Genomic DNA, 17,765 nt, shown 5'->3' on the forward strand with positions numbered 1-17,765 from the left:
GAGAGGATGGAAAAGCATGTGCTTTTACCAGCGAAGGACTGTAGGATCTCGGATGTGTTTGCCCTCTCCAGATCAGCAGTTCTGGCAGGAGGAGGCACTTTTCTTTCCCGCCAAGCTGGCTCATGCCATCGATGGCTCTGCATCCCTGGATCAATGGCCGAGATGTCTGACCGCACTGCAAGAAGAGCCCTCTCTGCAATGAGCTCTTATGGCCAGCATTATCTTGGCAGAGCTCACACGGTGTTGGCTTCGTGGTATTGGCATTACACTGCAGAAAGCAGTGACTAGAAACAGACCGACGTGCCTGTTGGCTTGTGTCATGTGGAGGGCTCAAGGCAGCTTGGCAGAGATTGTGTAGAGGTCAGGAAAGTCAAACGTCTGGAACACCAGGGAGATAAAATCTGTCCCTTAGGCACAATGGGGAAAGTAGTGCCTGAGAAACGTGTATCTCTTCCCATTCTGCCTAATTTCACCTTCTGTGCATGTTTTCCCTGAAAGTACCATTAATTTGTGAAACTCCTTGACTGACAGCATAAATGATAAAATTTGCTCCAAAAACCAGCTCAGATGGATTTGGGGATGGGGTTATTAAGAATGGAGAAAGCATATCCAGACTAGGAAGTCCCTGAGCTTCAAATTATTGGAAGATGGGCAGGCACACAAGGGAAGTATGACAGGAATCAGCTCTTGCCTCCTTCCCTACAGGTCTGCTATTGGTGCTGGAAATAGGAGTAAGGCTGAATGGAGCAGAGTCACAGAATTATTAAGATTGGATAAGACAAGGCCGGGACTTCACCAGACTATAAGGGATAATGGCTGGGCAGCCCGTTAACGATCCATGAAGGCCTCGTGCTGGAGGTTTGCCACCACAGGGTCTCTGTATGTATGACCCGTGGGCATCGTCCCCCCACACGCTGCATGGTGCTGCCAGGGCTCGGGGCTGATGAGATCCACCTCCCTGCCCGTGTTCTGGCACAGACTCTTCTGGGGAGCCCAGCAGGCAGAGGAGACGGCTGTTGTGGTTCTGCGTGGACAGAAGAACGGAAACGTGGAGTTTCCAAACCGCCTCGCTCTCCCACCATCAAAGAGTTCTTCATTTACTTTTGGTGCATTGGTCTCACGAGCCCCAGGCAGGCGCTGGGGAATTCCGTGCCCCCCAGCACCCAACGGCCCGGCACTGCGAGAGAGAGCCAATGACAGGAGCTGAAGCAGCCCTGAACATCCCCTCCTCCCGGCAGCGCAGAGCCCAGCCTCACCTGGGGTCTCGCGGGGGCTTTGCAGAGCACGGATATCAGCCGGCCCTTCCGCACCGCGCCGTGCAGACGCACCGCTCTGCCTTCCAGCCCCACCTGCTCACAGCGAGAGCACAGCCTCTGCTCGGGCTGCACAGCTCTGCCGTGCTGCTTCCCCCCAGCCAGGCCGAGGAGCCCCACGGGTCGGGCTCTGCAGCGCTGCCGAGACACCCATCGCAGGCACCGGCTGTGGGAGAGAGCTTCTGGCAGCACATCTGTTTGCTGGGATGGCTGCACCTGGGGAGCCAGCTCCGGGTCCGGACGGACGTCAGGCCAGAGGTTGGTGTCCACGAGTGCTTTGTGTCTGATTGCTGCCTGCAGCCCCTGCTCGGCCCAGGACACAGCCCTGCACGGAGGGAAGGAGGCAGGGAGGGAGCTGCTCTCTGTGCCCTGCGCTGGAGCTCTTCTCTGCACTCGGAGCTCAGACCTGCAGGTTTTTATCCCTTTACCCCTTCCCTGGTGACAGCAGCCCGGGTACCCACAGCATCCCTGTCTCCGCTGCAGGGTTTGTATTTCCTTCAAGCTTCTCCTGACAACAGAACACCTAATTGTGCAGGCTCCACACATGAGTGACTGAAAGAATGGAGTGGGGAATGGCATTGCCATGGCTGTGCTCAATGTCCCAGGGCAGCTCCTGACATCAGATCTCGCCTTGCACGTTTGGAGGAGCTCTGTGTAGTGCACGGTGCAGGGCAGCCAGGAGCACTCGGCAGCAGAGCCCGAGGGAAGCTGAGTGCTGAGCATCCCCTCCTCCTGCAGCTGACTCCAGGATCTCAGCTGGGCGGTGGTGAGCAGCCAACGAAGAAACGTCTCCACAAGCAACGGACTGAAGGAGACTGCTGGTGAGCGCCGGTGGCACAGTCTGAAACGTGAGCAGCATCTGAAGTTCTTGCCATCCAACAGCCCCATTTCATCAGCAGTTTTGCTCTGTTCCCTTCTCCCAGTCGTGTTACATCACAGAGATCCCATCTCACACATAGCAGTAACAGTTTGGGTTCCTATATGGCACGTGCATCAGTGCGTTGCCCTCAGCTTCGCACCCTCAGTTCTGCACATCCCATGGATCCCATTCCGGGGTCTTTTTCACATTCTTAAGCATAGAAGCAAGATCCTCCTGCATGGCTCCTGGCCCCTTCAGCCACCCCAACAGCAGCTCCTCCTCCTTCATCCTTGTGGGTGTCCCCACCCTGGAAGCTTTCCCCATCTGCCTGGGCATCCTTTTCTGCTCAGCGTACATCCTCGCCCTGCTAGGAAATAGCATGGTTCTGCTGGTCATTGTGCTGGACGGGTCCCTGCGGGACCCCATGCACTGCTTCCTGGCCATGCTGGCCGCCATCGACGTGGTGATAGTGACGTCCATCGTCCCCAAGCTGCTGGGCATCTTCTGGCTCCATTCCAACCAGATTGGTTACACCGCCTGCTTTGTTCAGATGTTCTTTGTTCATTCCACGACATCAGAGGAGTCAGGAGTGCTCCTGGCCATGGCTTTTGACCGCTACGTTGCCATTTGTCACCCCCTCAGGTACAGAATGATCCTGAATCGACAAACAGTTGCCCAGATATGCCTGGCCATCGTGGTGAGAGCACTACTTTTCATGGTCCCGTTGACAGGGATGGTGACAAACCTCCCCTACTGCCATTCCCTCGTGGTTCCCCATTCATACTGCGAGCACATGGCTGTCACCAGTCTTGCCTGCGCAGACCCCAACCCCAGCAGACTCTACAGCATATCTGTGTCCTCTCTGATAGTAGGCATGGACACAGCTTTCATTGCTGCGTCCTACCTGATGATCCTGAAAGCCGTCCTGGGCAAGGCATCGTGCAGGAGGGCCTTCAGCACCTGCGGGTGCCACATCTGTGTGATGATGCTGTACTACATCCCCGGCCTGCTCTCCATCTACGTGCAGCACTTCAGCCAAGCTGTGTCTGTGCGTGCACAGGTTCTGCTGGCCGACCTCTACCTCGTCCTCCCCGCCATGCTGAACCCCATCATCTACAGCATGAGGACCAGGCGGATCCAGAAGGCAGTGCTCAACGTGCTGCTTCCCAGGAAGGCTCACGGCTGTCACAGCACTCAGTGACTTTCCAGGGCTGTTGACCCACACAAGCACAGCACCCATTCCATTCCCAGTGGATGCACGCAGGGAATGGAAGCCGTGAGGGAATGGGGGAGGACTTGTTGGCTTTAATGACTGTGTGAGACCCTGCAGTGCGACAGGAGGTGTTTGGGACCGGGATCATGAGCAAATGCCGGGCTGCCTTGCCCTTCCTTCTTATAAGAGACAGAGGTGCAGCCATCAGCTTTGGGTTTTGGGATGTGCTCTGTGCTGTGAATGTCCCTGTGATCATTTAAAATTCACAACTGCACATGTATTTGTATCAATAAACAGATTCTATTCAAAATGGGGAAATTTCTTCTACGGTGTCTTTTTGACTCAATGCAAACCTATTGTTGCTGTCAGCAGGAGACTGTCACACATTGCAGGGACTGTAGTGTCAGTCCTTTTAGGATGTGTAAGGCAGATGAGTGAGAAATCATCATCTAATCTTTAAGATTGGAAACGACTTCCAAGATCCCAACCCAAACCCTAACCCAACCTCACCCCACCCCCACCATACCCACTGACCATAGTGCCATATCTCCATGGTTCTGGAATGCCTCCCGGGACTCCTGAATATGGAATCATAGAATCATATATCACAAAATCATAGAACATCCTGATATACAACCTCAGACTCCTCTGTTATTGCTTCACGCCATTCCCTCTGTTTCTATTGGTGGCTCCTCCTTGTTAGGTAGCCACAGGCTGCCATGAGGGGCTGTAGGGCCGTGGGGGGCTGTAGGGTCACCAGGGGCTGTAGGGCCGTGGGGGGCTGTAGGGCCATAATCCTCCCCTCAGCCTCCTCTGCTCTGGGCCAAACAACCCAAGGAACCTCAGCACTCTTCACACCCCTTGCTTTCAGACCCTTCCCCATGAAGGGATGGGGTCCCCTCTCAGCTAATTTGGTGATGGAATGAAGCTGGGAGCAGTGCCTGACAGCCCAGAAGGCTTTGCTGCCAGTCAGTGAGAGCTGGGCAGGATGAGAGCTGGGCAGGGAGGAACCCAGGGAGGCTCAACAAGGACAAGTGTAGGGTCCTACACAAGGGGAGGAACAACCACAGCATCAGTACAGGTCTGTGAGATGGAGAGGAGCTCTGCGGACAAGGACCTGGGGCTCCTGGTGGACAACAGGCGACGGTGAGCCAGCAGTGTGCCTTGTGGACAAAAAGGCCAATGGGATCCTGGGGCTCATTAAAAAGAATGTGGCCAGCAGGGCGAGGGAGGGGATCCTCCCCCTGTACTCCTGTGGAACAGCACTTCTGTGCTGTGAGAGGAGCAGAGCCCCAGCACTGCTGTTCTGAGAGGTGGGGGGTCTCCTTGTTGGAGGCATCCAAACACACCCGGGTGCTGTCCTGTGCATAGACTGCAGGGAGCTGCTTCAGAGGTTGGGCTGGGGGATCTCCAGAGGTCCCTTCCCACCGCTGTGGCTCTAAGGGTCTGTGACTCGTGTTGCTGCCTCACTTTCCCATCTCTTTAGCCAGCTGAAAAATAAGTGAGGCGGGAGAGAAGAAGGAGGGTTCATGCTGTGTCCCCCTGGCGCTGATCAGAGCTCGCAGCAGATGCCCATGGAGGACTCGTGCCCTTGGGAACCTCCATGCAGGACTCCCTGCTGCATCGCTGGGGGGGACTGAGGCACAGCCACAGCTCTGCCCTGCGCTGCAGGTGGCTGTGAGCAGTGTGATGTGGGGATGTGTGTGGATGGGGCTGCTGGGGTGGGGGCTGGCTGTGGGCGCACACACAGGAGCTGAGCCAGCAAGGGAATGGTAACGGTTGGGGACTTCCTGTAAGAAATCAGTTCAGCCTCCCATTAGAATGAAGACACAGATCAGTAGTTTAACAAAAAGCAGAAACTGTTCACTGAAAAAATAAATTTTTTTCTTTTTCTATAACCAATCTATAATGAGCCCAACACAGCTCACACTGCCCCAGGGGGTCTGGGGTAGGGAGGGAGGGAGGGAGAGCTGGGGTGGGAAGGGCCGTGTCTGGAAGATGTGATAAAGTGTCACAGGAGAGCACAGGGCCCATCTTATCCATGTGAGGGCTCTGCATCCAGCAGAAGGGGCTCCGCTGTGATGGCAAAGAGCTGAACTACAGGAACAGAGGTTGGTGGTGCCCAGGGGCTGGAGGCAGTGCTTCAATGTATTGCAGATGCAACACTGCTTTCTTGTGAAGCTCTGCTTTCTAAAGCTGACAAAAGCAGAGGGAAATTAGAATGGGGAACTGCAGGGATCTCTGAGAGCTGCCATGAGCAGTTGGGCTGATGGGAAGCACTGCATGGCCAGGATGGGGCAGGAGCTGCAGCCACGACAACAAATGGGGCAGAGGAGGAGTGGGGCACACGTTGGGACCTCCTGCACGTCGGGAGCTTTTCAGTAGGGAAACCAGATAAAAGCAGGTGGAGCCATTCATCCTCTGCATGAGAGGCAGACAAGAGCAGCAGCAGGTCCGGGTACACTGCATGTGTGTCCCCATCCTGCCCCAATCTGGCACTGCCCCAAGGAGACATCAGACAGTGCTGTTATCTGCACAGCGCCCAGCCTGACGTCAGCGCCCGCGCGCTGCCCCAGCGGCCAACAGGAGATGGGGCCAAAAGAGAATTACAGAACTGGAATCGAGTTAAGCCTAATTCAATTAACGGCAATCAGCGGGAAATAGCTCTTGTCAAACAAACCTGATTTTGTTTTCTGATGAGATGGGAAGTTTGGTTAACCTGTGTGTGTGTGTGTGTGTAGGGTCTGGAGATGCACCGCTGCTGCTCTGTGTCCAGGTGGGATGGCACTGAGCTGAGAGGCATCAGGAGAGTGAGGGCAGAATGGAATGGCTGAGGGACCTCGACTGAAGCTGCCAGACCCAACATCACAACAGGCGCTGGTTGCACGGTACTGCAGTGCCTGGCCCCAGGCTGGGAGCTGTTCTGTGCTGCTCTCATCGGGTTTCCTAAAAACAATGCAAACTGCGTGGGGAAAGGCAAAGTCATGAAGGGCAGGCCAAGAAACTGACAGAGCTGAGAAGAACCGGCTGCCCTGAGCTGCACACGTGGTGTGGCTCCCACTGCATCCCAGTGAGCAGGGGCTGTGAGAGCAGTGGGCAGCACCTCAGGGATACCAAAGGCAGTGCAATTTTGGATGCACAGGGGGGAAATAGAGATTATATTAAAAAAAAAAAAAATTAAATTGCGATCTTGTAGCTGTGTGGATAGCAATTCTCTCAAGCTAAGCCATGCTACGATTCAGTTCCCTGGATCCATCCCTACAGACATCCGAGGTCAGGGCATCAGTGAGCGCTGACGGAGCTGTGGGGGTCTCTGTGCACTGCAGAGAGTGGGATAAGATGGGTTCAGGGGTCCCTTCCAACTCAACCCGTTCTATGAACTTACTGTGATGAGAAGTGCCTCTGTGGCCAAGCACGGGAAGGCAGGACAGGGGGCTGCAGCTGGAGGGAGCAGACAGGCAGGGTCAGAGGGGAAGAGAAGTGTGTGGTTATAACCATGGGATCAGTGCAGCTGGGGCAAAAACCCAAGGTTCTCCATCTCCAGTTGCCCACCAGCCTGCACTGCGCACTGCCTGCCAGGAATGAGAGAATCCCACTCTGTTATGACATGAACGCCACACAGGGCTGTGTTCTGCTTTGCTTTGTCCCTCAGCCTCGTGGACTGATGAGTACGTGGGTTGTTGGTGCCACATAATTCAACCTTCCTCAGCTGAGGGTAGCAATGGCTGCTGCTCGAGACATCGTTTCTCTGGCTGCAGCTTCTCAGCTCAGTTTTGCCATGCAGAGCACCGACCACAGCACCAGTTTTAAAACCTGACTGTGGGTAACAGATCCTGAAAGGTTTTCCCTACATTTTGTGATGCCATGTGTACATGGTTTTATGACCAAAGAAATGGTAGCAAAATCCAAAACTTTCTGTCTCTGTGTTGCAGGGAACTAAAGTCAGCTGTGCCATGTTGGTCCCCAACCCATCCAACACCACTCCTTTGCCTTTTCTCCTGCTGGGAATCCCTGGCTTGGAAGATGCCCACACGTGGATTTCCATCCCATTCTGCTTTATGTACATCATGGCCTTGCTGGGAAATAGCACGGTCCTGCTTGCCGTGAGGCTGGACAAAAGTCTCCACGAGCCCATGTACCATTTCATTTCCATGCTGGCTGTCATTGACCTCATCTTCACAACTGCTGTAGTTCCCAAAATGCTGAGTGTATTCTTGCTGGGCTCCAGAGAGATTGCTTTTCAGGCTTGCTTCACCCAGATGTTCTTCATCCACATGTTCACTGCCGTGGAGTCAGGGGTGCTCCTGGCAATGTCCTTTGACCGATACGTGGCCATCTGCAACCCCCTGAGATACATCACCATCCTGACCGAGGCACGGACCACGCAGATAGGGCTGCTCTCTCTGGCCCGGGGAGCTGCTGTCATGACCCCTTTAATGTGCCTCCTCACCAGCTTACCCTACTGCAGGGACAGGGTCATCCCCCACTCCTACTGCGAGCACATGGCCGTGGTGGAGCTGGCTTGTGCTGACCCATCAGCCAGCCATCTCTATAGCATCATCGTGGCAACGCTGCTGGTCGGGACAGACTCTGTGTTCATCACCTTCTCCTACGGGATGATCCTCAGGTCAGTGCTGAGGCTGCCATCCCGCGGGGCTCGTCTCAAATCCCTCAGCACCTGCGGGTCCCACGTGTCCGTCATCCTCCTGTTCTACATGGGCGGCCTCCTCTCCATGTACCTGCAGATGTTCTCTCTTGGCTTGGCACCTCACACCCGAGTCCTGGTGGCTGATTTCTATCTGACGGTCCCTCCCATGCTCAACCCGCTCATTTATGGCATGAAGATGAAGCAGATCCGGGATGGGATATTCCGACTGCTGGAGCAGTTGCCAGGACTCAGGTTCTCAGATGCTCACTGAGCCAGCAAGGCATGCCCAGCAAACTGCTCATCCTGCCCTAGGCTGTGCGTGACAGTGCGTGCAATGAATTGACCCCAGAAATGTCCATCTTTCTGCAGTGACTGCGAAGGGAACCTGGGCCAGGAGACAGGAATGGTCACAGCTCATTTCAGGCAATAGCATTGCTTTTTAATTCTGCAAAGAGTGCATGTGGGTTAACACCTGCTTTGGAGAGAGGATAAAGAAAAGAAAACATTTCCTGTAAAACGTGATGCTTCCATCCATCTTTGCTTGCTGCAATGCCTGCTCCCAGTTTCTCAGAACTGCTGTCGGACTCATTCAGCTCTGCAGAGCCCCGGCCACACTGATAGCAGCAAGCAGACCTGAACCTCGCAGACCAAAGGAGTGTGCTGGGCTGCTCCTGCCCAGGGGTTCCTGGTTGAGCTGCATGAGGTTCCTGTTGCCCAGCTCTCCAGTGAACCAGGCATAGAACCATGGAATCATTAAGGCTGGAAAAGATGCCCAAGTCCCACCCAACCCCTCTCTGCTGACCATGCCCCATTGCTCCCAGCTCCCCCAGCCCCAGGGCTGAAGACCCCCAAGGAAAGAGTCCCTTCCTCATTGACTGATGGAGTTTGCAGGATGAGCTCTGTCACCATCAGCAGCAATTGGTAGCATCATGGCACCAATTACCCTCCTGACACTTCCAACCATTAATCACATGTCACGCATTCATTTTTCATTTCTCCTTTGCATACAGCATCCAAAGCCAACAACAGCTTAACCCTTCAGGACCCCAGCGGGGTCTGCTGCTCAAAGGCAGCCCCTGAACCAATGCACAGCACAGCCCTGCACTTTGCTGTCCCTCAAAATCAGTGTGTTTTAACCCCAGCCAAATGAGCACTGCCCAGCAGCACGTCTTACACCGCACACAGCCCCAGGTGGGAGGTGCAGCACTTTGAGGTGCTGTCTGGAATGGGGCTGCAGGGGTTGGAGGGGACACCAAAGAGGCTTTCTCCTTTCACCTTTGCATTTTCAGCCCCTGGCCCTGAGGGGCATGAGGGGAGAAGGGGGGGATTGGGAGGATGCCTTTACAGACCTCTGAGAAGTTTGGGCTCAGCTGTTGTTTGTCACACATCACAGCCAGGTGCCAGGGGACAGCACAGCCCCAAAACACACATCCCTCTGCACAGGGGACAAACTGCAGCAGGGGATGGACGTGTCCCAGTGCCACCAATGCGCCCTGCAGAGCTGGGGTTAAGGAGGAGGGGTAAGGATGGGGGCTGGAGTGGGTCCTGCTGGCCGGGGCTCCCCTCGCAGGGCTGTGGGGACGTGGGCTGCTCCCCCCACACAGAGCCACCGACTCTCAGCTCCCCCCAAGAAACCAATGCAGGATCCCCAGCGCCGCTAATTGGCCCCACCCGCAACAGCCACCTGTAATCAACTCTCCTGTAATTACCGTCCAGCTCATTAGCGCTAATTGGACTGCTCCCAGGGAAAGAAGCCTAATGGAAGCAAAACAAAACAAAACAAAGTTTAGTTGTGTTTAACTTCGAGTTGTTCAAAAGCCTGGAAAGAAAACCAGAAAGCCCCAAAGCACCACAGAGGGATGCTGGAGTCCCCAGGGCGAGGGGATGGCGCAGGGCTGATGATGGCACGTGGCCTTCTGCAGGCAGATCAGCCTGCTCCCTCTGTGGGCTGCGCTCATCTCACGGCATCACAGCCACGCACTCTGATGCTCCATAGCAAAATCCTGTTCCTGGCTGATGGAGGGGCCAGAACACGTCTTCCCCCCATGGAGATCTCATGGTGGGGCTGTGGGGACACAGAGGGGGGTGGTGTGGGGAGGGCCTCGAGGGGCTCGCTCTGAACGTGGACCATGTCACGGCTTTTCCAGACAGCAGCACCACAGCAAACTCTTCATCCTTCTGCATCCCCAGCCCTGAGCACTGCTGTGCTGAGCATCCCCGTGTTCCCAGACCCACTGCACCCAGCACCAGGCACCCTGCACCCCTGCTGCCATCCCTCCAGGGCTGTGCAGGTGGCAGTAGGGGCTGAGTTGCATCCCTCCCATCCCAGCTGCTGGACTGGAACAAATGCCACCAGGTCTAAGAGGGGTGGGCAGGGCTGGATCACAGAGCTCAGGGATAGAGGTCGTACTGCAACCTGCATTTCCTGTTTTCTGCATCCCCCTGCGCAGGCACAACCCTGGCACCAAACGCTGAGTGTCCCGGGTACCCCGGGGTGTTTTATCCTGGAAGGAACAGAGGGACAAAACCAGAGCATAGTCTGAGCGACCCTAGGGGCTGCCGGGCTGAGGGCCGGCAGTCCTTCCACAACCTTCCCCAAGATCCCATTGCGCTGCATTGGGCTGTGCCAGCCGGAGCCCTGCAAGCAGGAGCTGGGAGCTGGCCGGGGGATTGCAAAGCAGCTGGCGAAGGACCGTGGCAACGGGCAACGCGCGGCGATGTGCGTCCTTAGTGCTCCCCCGTCCCGTGGATCCAGGTCAGCGCTGCTGGGAGCGCGCGTGGAGTGCGGGAGGCACCTCCTGGCCGGACGGCAGCACCGCCATCTGCCTGCAGCGTAACAGCCCTGCAGTGTAACAGCCCTGCAGTGTAACAGCCCTGCTCTGCCACAGCCCTGCTCTGCCACCTGCCTGCAGTGCCGCAGCCCTGCAGTGTAACAGCCCTGCAGTGCCATTGCCCTGCGGTGTCCCCTGCCTTGTGGAAGGAAGGGATGCCGTTCAGAGGGACATCGAGAGGCTTGAAAGGTTGGGCCCAGGTGAACCTAACGAGGTTCAGCACAGCAAAGTGCAGAGTTTGGCACTTGGGCCGGGGGAATCCCAGGCATTTATGCAGACTGGAAGGAGCGGTCCTTGAGAGCAGCCCTGCAGAGAAGGACCTGGGGGTCTTGATGGAGGAAAAGCTGAACATGAGCCAGCAGTGTGTGATTACAGCTCGGAAAGCAAATGGGATCCTGGGCTCCATCAGCAGAGGGGTACCTAAAGGGAGCCTGCAGACAGGAGGGGAGTCAGCTCTTGGAAAGGGGAGATAACAGCAGGACAGGGGAATGGTTGGAAGGTGAGGGAGGGCAGATTTCAGTTGGCTGTCAGGGGGAAGTTGTTTGCTGTGAGAGTGGTGAGGTGCTGGAACAGCTGCCCAGAGAGGCTGTGGATCCCCGTCCATCCCTGGAGGTGTTCAAGGCCAGGTTGGATGGGGCCCTGGGCAGCCTGGGCTGCTGTGAGATGTGGAGGTTGGTGGCCCTGCATGCAGCAGGTAGGTTGGAGCTTCGTGATCCTTGAGGGCCCTTCCAACCCAAGCCGTGCTGTGATGCTGTGATTCTGCCTTGCAGTGCCATTGCCCTGCACTGCCACTTCCCTACGCTGCCATCTGCCCGCAGTGCCACAGCCCTGCAGTGCCACCTCCACGTCACTCCCACCTTCCAGCTCTGCCTCCTCCCTGCACGGCCACCTCCCATGGCTGTGAGGAGAAGCTGACACTTCAGATCTGTGGCACTGCAGGCAGATTGCAGTGCAGAAAGCACTGCTGCAAGGAGGTGACACTGCAGGGAGATGGCAATGATGAGAGGTTGCATTGCAGGGAGGCAGCGACACAAGAGGGTGTTAGTGATGGGAAGGCAATGCAGGGGGTGGCAGCGCGATGGGACCCATGGGGCTGAGGCAGGATGAACCCAATGAGGCCCTGCCTGCAATGGGGCTGTATGAGCTGCCCCAGCAGTGAGCAACGGGCCCAGCACTGCCATAACTTTCCCATCCATCCTACCGCTGTGCTACGTCACGAAGGGTTAAATGCAAACAGCATGAGAAGCTATGCAAAAAAAAATAAAAAAAATAAAAAAAAAAGACCTGCAGGAAACTGCCTCAGCTTCCATGGAAACACTGAGGAGCACAGATTTGGGTTCAGAGTGCAAATCAGGCACCGTTCCCTAAAGGTAACAGAATGATGGGCTGTACTGAGATGGGAGCAGGAAAGGCCCCTGCATTGCTGCTGTGCACACTGCAGATGGTTGTGGTTGTGCCCAAACCAGAGGATTTCTAATAAGAGCTGTGACCTGGGACAGCGTCCTGCTGTACAGAGCTCAGGGTGTCCACGCTGAGCTGTGCTCCCTTGTGGGGCTGACAGCACTGCCCTGGGGGCAATGCCTGCTCAGGCTCTGCAATACCAAGATGTGCACCCATCTGCCACCATGGGAAACATCTCCCTGGCAATGGGGCAGAGGGGCTGAGGCAGGCACCCAAGGAGGGAGACCCAATATTACAGGGTTCAAATGCACAGAGGAGGGCGAGCGGAGATGAGGCTGCCCACCCCACACCCCAAAGGGCAGGCAGCCATCCCATAAGGATCCGTGGGACCCCTCTGTGTGGGTGCTGCCCTATGGGGCGGTGAGACTGCAGCAGCCAGAGCTGGAAGCAAAGCAAAGAGGAGCTGGCAGGACTGGGGTTCGTGCGGAAGGACCAGCACCTCTCCCCCAGCAGAGCAAGGGGAGGTGTTCATTTATCTCTGAAATCCTCAGTGGAGAATTAATGAGTGCCTGCCTGGCACTGAGCAGCAGCAAAAGGAAAAGGAATGCTGATGGCTTCTTTCAGCCACGGCAGCTCTGGGGTTGGGCTCTGGGGCCCTTTCCCTTTGGCTTTGTACTGCATCACAGGGCCCAAGCAATTTAGAAGAGCCTCATAAAGGCCATCGGGTCCCACTCCCTGCAGGTGCTCACAGCCCCCGACTTCAGGTGTCTGCAGGGATGGGACACTCACCTTCATCACAGCACTGTGCTGATGCCATTCTGAACAAGGTCACCCTGCTGTCCAGGAGTGGCAGAATCTCAGCACTTCTCATCTTCCATGGTTTGGGCCACATCCCCCTGATCCAGTTCACATGGGGAGAAGCAGGATGGCTGGCTCCAAGGCATGGCCTCCAGCAGCTGCTTTCAGATCCCTGAAAGACTTTGGACTTTTTCAGCATTTCCACGTCATACTTAGCATTCACACTGCCTGCCTCTCCTCCTTCCATTCTGACTGTGCAGCACAGAGGGAGGGGGTGGTTACAAATCCCTGCTCAACCAGGACCTGATTTTTGCCCAAGCTGTGCTCTGATGTGACTCATCCAGTAAATGACTGCTGGCACACGGACTGGAGATGGGGTATAACCCACCAAGGGTTGATCCTAATGACTCCCGGCCATGGGAATGGGCCCAGCAAAGCAGCAGTGCCCCAGGGCAGCTCAGGAGGAGCCGGGGCCTGCCAAGGAGCAAGGAGAAGGGTGGTGGCATCAGGCAGCACCAGGAGGGGCACACAGGTGGACACCGAGGCTCAGGAGCGACCTCGTTTGCTGTGCACATTAAGAGTCTCATCACACACCGCAGGGGCTGATGAGATCTGCCAACGTGGAGGTGTCAGCAGGACGGAGGGACGTCCAGACCTCCTCCTGACATCCAGATTGCCGGCGACAGCCTTAATTGTAGCAGGGAAGGAGCACTGCTGCAGCCCTCGCTGTGAACAGCCTTGAGGCGTCCTAATTAATAAGGCTGCCTCGAGCATCCCGAGTGACTCACGGGCTCTGAGTGCTCCGTCCATCCCTCGCAGAGCAGGGCTGTCACTGCAGTGCTGTCAGAAACCCTGGAGAGACCCACCTGGGGCCAAGCCCACACACAGCCGTGGAGGAACACGTAATCCTGCAGGAAACACAGCCACTTTCCCTGCCAAAACCCCACATGTGCCTGCTGCGAAGCCGAGCTGTATTTTCAGCCTCCAGCACCGTGCTAGCAGAATCCTGTTAACTCCTTCCCTGTTCCTGGGGCACATGCGGAGATCCCAGCTGGTGGGGCTTCAGTGTCTCAGGGAGCAGGAATGGGCTCTGTCCCTCTTCATAAACCCCAGAGCCACCTCCGCTGGGAGCCCCATCCCCTCCAGATCCCCATCAGACACAGAGGGCTGTGCCTTCCCACATGCCGGGAGCAGGCTCTGGTGTTACACACAACCCACCAGCCTCATTTCAGCTGCCTGGTGTCCATCGCCATGCCCAGCACACACACCCTGCTCAGACGCACCTGTGCAACTGCAAAGGGCTCATTTTGGGGATCTCAGCAGAGGGAGAAGTTGAGCACAGCCCCTGTGCACAGCCCCAGGGCCACTGCATCTCAGGAGACATGAAAGCACTGTGTTGGATCTGCTCAAGGAACTGTGCTGGATTTCTCTACCCCACACAAACCGGCCGATCTTCAGGCTCTTCTTATACCCTGTGCTCAAAATCTTCTCAGCTCCAACCAGAGCGGCCACACAAGGCTGCCCTCCCAGCCCCCAGGCCAAGCCCAGAACTGCTTTGCTCATTGGCCATTGCCAAAGCACAGCAGGGACCACAGCAACAGCCCAGCGCTGCAGACAGCTCACCTGTAACACCCAGGGCCTGGTGCAGCTCAGCATCAGTCTGCTCCGAGCCACAGCCACAGGCAAGTGCAGGGGAGCCCTGTGTGAAGGTATAACGTCTCTGTGCAGATAGCAGCCACTCATCACCATGGAAATGGAGCCCTGAACACGTTCTATCAAAGGAGAAGAGCAGACTTTGATGGCATACCACAAAAGTTAATTGTAAAGGCAGGTCAAAGGAAGGAAAGCAGTAAGAAGAGACTGTATGCACCCTAACACACAACTCCCAGCCTCTCTGAACCAGCTGAACACTGTCAAGCTCTGTAATTTCCTCTCCGTGCTCAAACCGCCCCTACAAGCATCCGACAGTCACACAAATTGAGAGGAAGGATTCAGGCTGCCCAAACACAGCTTCCCTGCACAGAGCAGCACACAGGAGGGAGCAGCACACAGCAGACTGCCTGTGAGCAGCAGGACAGAGCAGCACAAGGGCTGGGAGCTGTGGCTGTTGGGTGCTGCATCTCACAGCTTTCTCCATCCCGGCCCTCAGCATTAACAGCCCGACTCACAATGGAGACAACCTGCATTTCCAAGTTCTGCCACCTGGCCCAAGCATGTGAGAGGTCAGCAGTGACCTCCTTTGGGCAGCAGGAGCTGAGGGAGGACACTGCTGATCTCCTGGGGGGCGGGAGATCAGAGAATCATGGAATCAGGATGGTTGGAAAAGCTCTCTGAGATCCCCCAGTCCAACCCCAGTCCACTGGGGTCGGTGTGAGCCAAGTGTGGCACCCACCACTGGTCCTTGTTGGCCCCATTGGCCCCAGCCCAGCAATCTGGTCTGTATAACTGCTTCGTTCTGTGATGTGCCCACCAGATGAGTGCAGAAAGAATGAGTGTTACAATGGCAGTGCCTGCCAAAATTGCAGTGAACAAAGGACAAAACACACACGGTGCTGCTCGTCCCAAGCTCTCCTCATTCCCCACAGGCACCTACATTTGGACAGCACACAGCTGTCCAATGCTGAATGTGGTTCAGAGCCAAAAGCAGATACTTCTGCTCCAGCACGGAGCTTCCTGAGATCTCTGCTCCTTTCCTGGATCAGACCTGGATCTGTGTTTAAAAGAGGCCCCAGAGGCTGCAATACTCACCCATGGCCCAGGAGGCACCATCAGGTGTCAGGCAGGGCTGAGAGCACTTGTGGCAGGCAGCAGAACTCCACGGGCATCGTGCGGAGCCGAGCAGGCTGCTCCAAGCCTGGGCTTCCTATTCAAGGAGGTGGAAAGCAGCAGTGGGATCTGGGCAGGGGTACACACAGCTTTCTGTCTGCAGCTTCAAAGCCTCTGGATTCTTGCTGTTTGTTGTTTTTGCTTTTGAAAGAAATGTTTTGGTATTTCTAATCTAATAAAATAAACGAGTTAGTGTCACAAAAACCAAGCCTGGGGTCACAGCATAGCACTCAGCCCAAATATCCACAGGGCTGCAGGGCGTCTGTCCAATTTGGACAGCAAACTCTGCCAACAAAAACCTGACAGCACAACACAGTGCCTTAAAGCAGAGTCAGTTCACTGCAACAACAGCCAGCAAAGCTCCTCGCTGTTCAGAACAGTGTTACACACCACGGAGGTGGAGCCCGGGGCAGAAAGCTGCCGCCAGGCGTGCTGTGTCCCAGCTCAGTGGTGCAGGAGGCCTGAGATCAGCTCTGTCCCCAGTGCTGTGCCCTTGCTCAGTGCTCACCCCCTGTTCCTCCATCCCATGCCATATGGGGACAGGGTCATCTGCGACCACCGTAACACGTGAGCGTTGTGTCCGCACCACCCTCTGGTCTCACCCTGGCAGAGCTGTGCCCAAGGAGGCTGGGGATTCTCCTTCTCTGGAGATATTCCAGACCTGCTTGGATGCCCACCTGTGCAGCCTGCTGTAGGCTGTTTTGCAGGGGGGCTGGACTCAATGAGTTCCGGAGGTCTCTTCAAAACCCTACAATTCTGTGACTATGTGAAGTCCAATCATCAATCCATCCCCATCACATCCACTCATGGAATCACACACGGAAAAAGACCATCAATCACGTGAATAGTTTGAGCCTTGAAAGCTATGACCAACCAAGGGGAGGTGGGAAGGAGCAGGACCACATAGCAGAGATCTCGAGGAGGGAAAGCATTGTCCTCAGGCATGAAAAAACACTGCTGGGGTGAAGAAGGGAATAAGCAGCACGGTGGGCAAGCAGTCAGAGGCTTTAGAAAGGCTTTAGGAAGGACTGAGGCTCTAGGAAGATGAATGCTGGGCAGAGATGTAGGCACTGTTCTGTATTTTCCATCTGATATTTCTCAACAACATCAACAAGAAGTTCATTGGCCACTTTCTTTAGCAAGAATGCGATACGTTTACAAGCATCTATTTTAAAATAGGAAAATCAGACAAGGAGAGCCTTAGGGGGAACGGAGATCCGTGCTTTCCCACTGCATTGCAGCTGCAGTTAGGAATCACAGTCACACTTGGCTGCCTTCAATTAAGACGCATCAGCTCAAACACACACAGAGGCGATGAGGAAGGGTGGAAGTGAGAGCTGCAGCAGCTCGGTGTGGCTGAGCCCCAGCAGGAGGGCTGCACTCACCCCAGGGCTGGAGCAGAATTCAGATCTGTCTCGTTATGAAGCGGAACAGAAGGGCTGCACACACAGTCATGGCGATCCTCAGCTCTGCACGATGCAGCTGTGGGCTCGGCACCAGACGTGGGCTCTGACAGACAGGAGAGAACCCACGTGAAGTCAGTCAGAAAACCGACACGATAGAGATCGATCAGAAAATAATGATGCACAAGATGAATGGATGAGACCGGGCTGGCTTCTCTGAGTGAGCAGGGAGCTGGGAGGTGTAACAGCCTCCTGCTGGCGAGAGGTAAGGAGGGATCCGTCTCTCCGTGCCTACCAAGAGAAGGCTGCAGAGCTGAGGCTGCAGCACCAGTAATTCAGCTGGGAATCTGGGGAAGCTCCGAGTGACAGCAACGAAGCATTCCAACCCCTGAAGCAGTTCCCTTCAGTCTTTGCACGGGACATTATCCAGCTGGGTTTGGACGTGTCCAGGGAGATCCCCACCTCTCAGGGCA

At 55.7% G+C, this 17,765-nt stretch overlaps 2 protein-coding genes across 2 annotated transcripts; both read left to right on the forward strand.

Moving 5' to 3' along the window:
• The first annotated feature begins 2,401 nt into the window (after window positions 1–2,401).
• LOC100545870 (olfactory receptor 52I2-like) lies at window positions 2,402–3,816 on the forward strand. The gene has a single exon (XM_010706254.2). The coding sequence runs from the start codon at window positions 2,411–2,413 to the stop codon at window positions 3,371–3,373; it is 963 nt and encodes a 320-aa protein (XP_010704556.1). The 5' UTR covers window positions 2,402–2,410; the 3' UTR covers window positions 3,374–3,816.
• Window positions 3,817–5,294: 1,478 nt separating this feature from the next.
• On the forward strand, window positions 5,295–11,123 carry LOC100545720 (olfactory receptor 52K1-like). The gene has a single exon (XM_010706255.2). The coding sequence runs from the start codon at window positions 7,339–7,341 to the stop codon at window positions 8,302–8,304; it is 966 nt and encodes a 321-aa protein (XP_010704557.1). The 5' UTR covers window positions 5,295–7,338; the 3' UTR covers window positions 8,305–11,123.
• Window positions 11,124–17,765: the final 6,642 nt, after the last annotated feature.

Source organism: Meleagris gallopavo, chromosome 1 (genome assembly GCF_000146605.3).
Source record: "Meleagris gallopavo isolate NT-WF06-2002-E0010 breed Aviagen turkey brand Nicholas breeding stock chromosome 1, Turkey_5.1, whole genome shotgun sequence".
NCBI classification, from domain to species: domain Eukaryota; kingdom Metazoa; phylum Chordata; class Aves; order Galliformes; family Phasianidae; genus Meleagris; species Meleagris gallopavo.

Excerpts from the sequence above, each read along its gene's own strand:
- LOC100545870 (XM_010706254.2), top strand. The coding sequence starts at position 2,411 with ATGGCTCCTGGCCCCTTCAGCCACCCCAACAGCAGCTCCTCCTCCTTC.
- LOC100545720 (XM_010706255.2), top strand. The coding sequence starts at position 7,339 with ATGTTGGTCCCCAACCCATCCAACACCACTCCTTTGCCTTTTCTCCTG.